The sequence below is a fragment of the Grammomys surdaster genome, unplaced genomic scaffold (genome assembly GCF_004785775.1).
Source record: "Grammomys surdaster isolate TR1022 unplaced genomic scaffold, NIH_TR_1.0 192, whole genome shotgun sequence".
NCBI lineage: Eukaryota > Metazoa > Chordata > Mammalia > Rodentia > Muridae > Grammomys > Grammomys surdaster.
The window spans coordinates 853949-856442 of NW_021604637.1; the positions used below are offsets into that span (position 1 = coordinate 853949).

The 2494-nt window shown below is 44.5% G+C and overlaps 1 protein-coding gene across 10 annotated transcripts in view; it reads left to right on the plus strand.

The window, feature by feature from the left end:
- Fgfr2 (fibroblast growth factor receptor 2) overlaps nucleotides 1-2494 on the plus strand; it is a 111444-nt gene that overhangs the window by 91662 nt on the left and 17288 nt on the right. For all 10 annotated transcript variants that reach the window (XM_028769389.1, XM_028769384.1, XM_028769380.1 and 7 more), the window contains one exon: nucleotides 1059-1169. In XM_028769389.1, coding sequence (XP_028625222.1) covers nucleotides 1059-1169 — 111 coding nt within the window. The remainder of the gene's footprint in view (nucleotides 1-1058; nucleotides 1170-2494) is intronic.

Genomic DNA, 2494 nt, shown 5'->3' on the forward strand with positions numbered 1-2494 from the left:
TCCTTTCCTTTCCTTTCCTTTCCTTTCCTTTCCTTTCCTTTCCTTTCTTTTCTTTTCTTTTCTTTTTGCTCAGATTTATTTTTTAATTATTTCTGTATTGAATTAGCTCAGTGGTAGAATGCATGAGTGTCCTGCACATGGTACTGGGTTTGCATCCTCGCATCACAAGAATCCAAGTGACAGCAGAATTAACTGGAAGGAGGACACAGCACACTAGAAATGCTCTTATCTCTTACTTGAAACTTTCTGTGGCCGGGCAGTAGTGGTGCACGCCTTTAATCCCAGCACTTGGGAGGCAGAGGCAGGCAGAGTTCTGAGTTCGAGGCCAGCCTGGTCTACTGAGTGAGTTCCAGGACAGCCAGGGCTACACAGAGAAACCCTGTCTCGAAAACCCAAAACAAAACAAAAACAACAACAACAGAAAACTTTCTGTGAACCCATGTTGTGTTGGGCCTCTGCCATACGTGTGCCATGTGTGTGAGGTGTGACTTGTATCTCCTGGAAGGTGGTAGTTGGAGCTTTTGAAAGGGCTTTGTTTTTTTGCTCACTCAGACTGTTTCTGTATGCACACACATTTATAGATGCACTTATGGGCCTGGGCCTAACTTTGAATAAGCTAAAGGCTCTGTTTGGAATTTTTGCTCTGTACAAACAAATTTTCTGGTGGTTCCCATTGTCTCTCCTATGGCTTCCTCTCCATCATTCTCAGAGTTGTTTGGGGGGCATCAGGAAGTTTGTCGTGTTTTCTAGAAGGTACCTTGGATACATACATCAGAGGGTGATAATTCGAGATCAAGTACTTCCAAAGACTTGGCCTCAGTGTTGGGGGCCTAGATTTGGTCTCAACTCTTGACCTTGTGGCCTCCGGTGATCTCTTTGATATTGAGCCCGGCACTCCCCTGCTTCAGCTTTTATCTCTTCACTGATTAGATGGGGAAGTGTTTCTGGTTCTAAAGTTAAACCCCTTGATATTCTAAGAGTTTGTGATGGCCAAGAGTGATAGCTTGGGAGTTGGGAGAAACCAGCCAATTTATGATTCACCTAATTCTTTTTCATAGATGATGCCACAGAGAAGGACCTGTCTGATCTGGTGTCAGAGATGGAGATGATGAAGATGATTGGCAAACATAAGAACATCATCAACCTCCTGGGGGCCTGCACCCAGGACGGTGAGTATGAGAAGGATGTGTCTTCTGTCCACACTGCTGGCTGCCAGGCTTCAGCTAGAAACAAGTGGGCTGTTGGGTTTCGGCTTTTAGAGCATCTCAAGAGCGTATTTTCCCATCAGACATGTTGTATACACTTATTTCAGGCACTCAAGATGCTAAGACAGGAGGATCACAAGTTTGACACCAGCCTGGGGTACCTAGGAAGACTGTCTTAAAAATACACAAAAGTAGAGGCTAGGAGACGGCTCAAGTCACAGAGGGCTGGCCTTGCAGCATGAGGACCTGAGGTGGATCCTTAGAATCCATATTTAAAATTGAACTCTTGTGATTCTAGCAGTGAGGAGACAGAGGAAGGACTTACTGGCCCACCAACTTAGCTTTCTCAGTAAGTTCCTGGTCAGTAAGAGATCCTGTCTGAAAAGCAAGACAGTCTTCTGGCTGCCACATAAAAGCACACATACCTGCATGTGTATCTGAATACACAAATACAAACATCCACACATTAGACACGGGTTTTAAAAGTCACGTTTACTCTATCCTTAGGAAGACGTCACCAGCCATGGGTGCACAGAAGGCCTGTGTCTGCCCCTTAGGGGCATGGAAAGTTGGAAGTGGGGGCTTTTTTGGAGAAGAATTTCTGCTGATAGATTTGTTGTGTGAAGGAAAAAGAGAGAATTCTTAAAATAAGAGCAGCACGCCTTGGTTGAGAAGTTCTTCTCTTAAAATGGGGACTGAGGAATCCTGTTTTGCTTTAGGCAGCAGATGGCTGAGCAGAATAGCTTCACAGAGAGAGTGGAAGGAAAGAGCAGTTTCCCCCTCCCTCCCTCCCCCAGCCTCCAACCCCAGGGGAATGATTCCCTTGCTGCTCTCAGGAGTGCCTACTGGTACTTTAGCAATCAACTTGACAGTGATTAGTGGATTTGAAAAATGCCTGCGCAGCTTCTCTTTTAGGTGTGCAGGGACTGGAACCTTCTTCTCCAAAGGATAATTGTAGATATTTTAGACTTTTGTGAACCTGTGGTCTCTGTTATAGATACTTGTCATGGCCATTGTATTGGACAAACAGCATATATGATAAATGAATAGGCATGACTGTGTGACAATAGAATGTAACTCCAACTGGTATTAGGCAGGATGTGGCCTAGGGACCATTTTCTCCAGCCCTTGGGTCTACACCGTGCTCTGGTTGTTTGAAGCCACTTAAATTATATCTTCTATTTCATCCTATAAATTTAATGTTTACTTATCCTTACAATGTATGTGTATGCATATGTGTATACACACACACACACACACACACACACACACACACACACACACACACA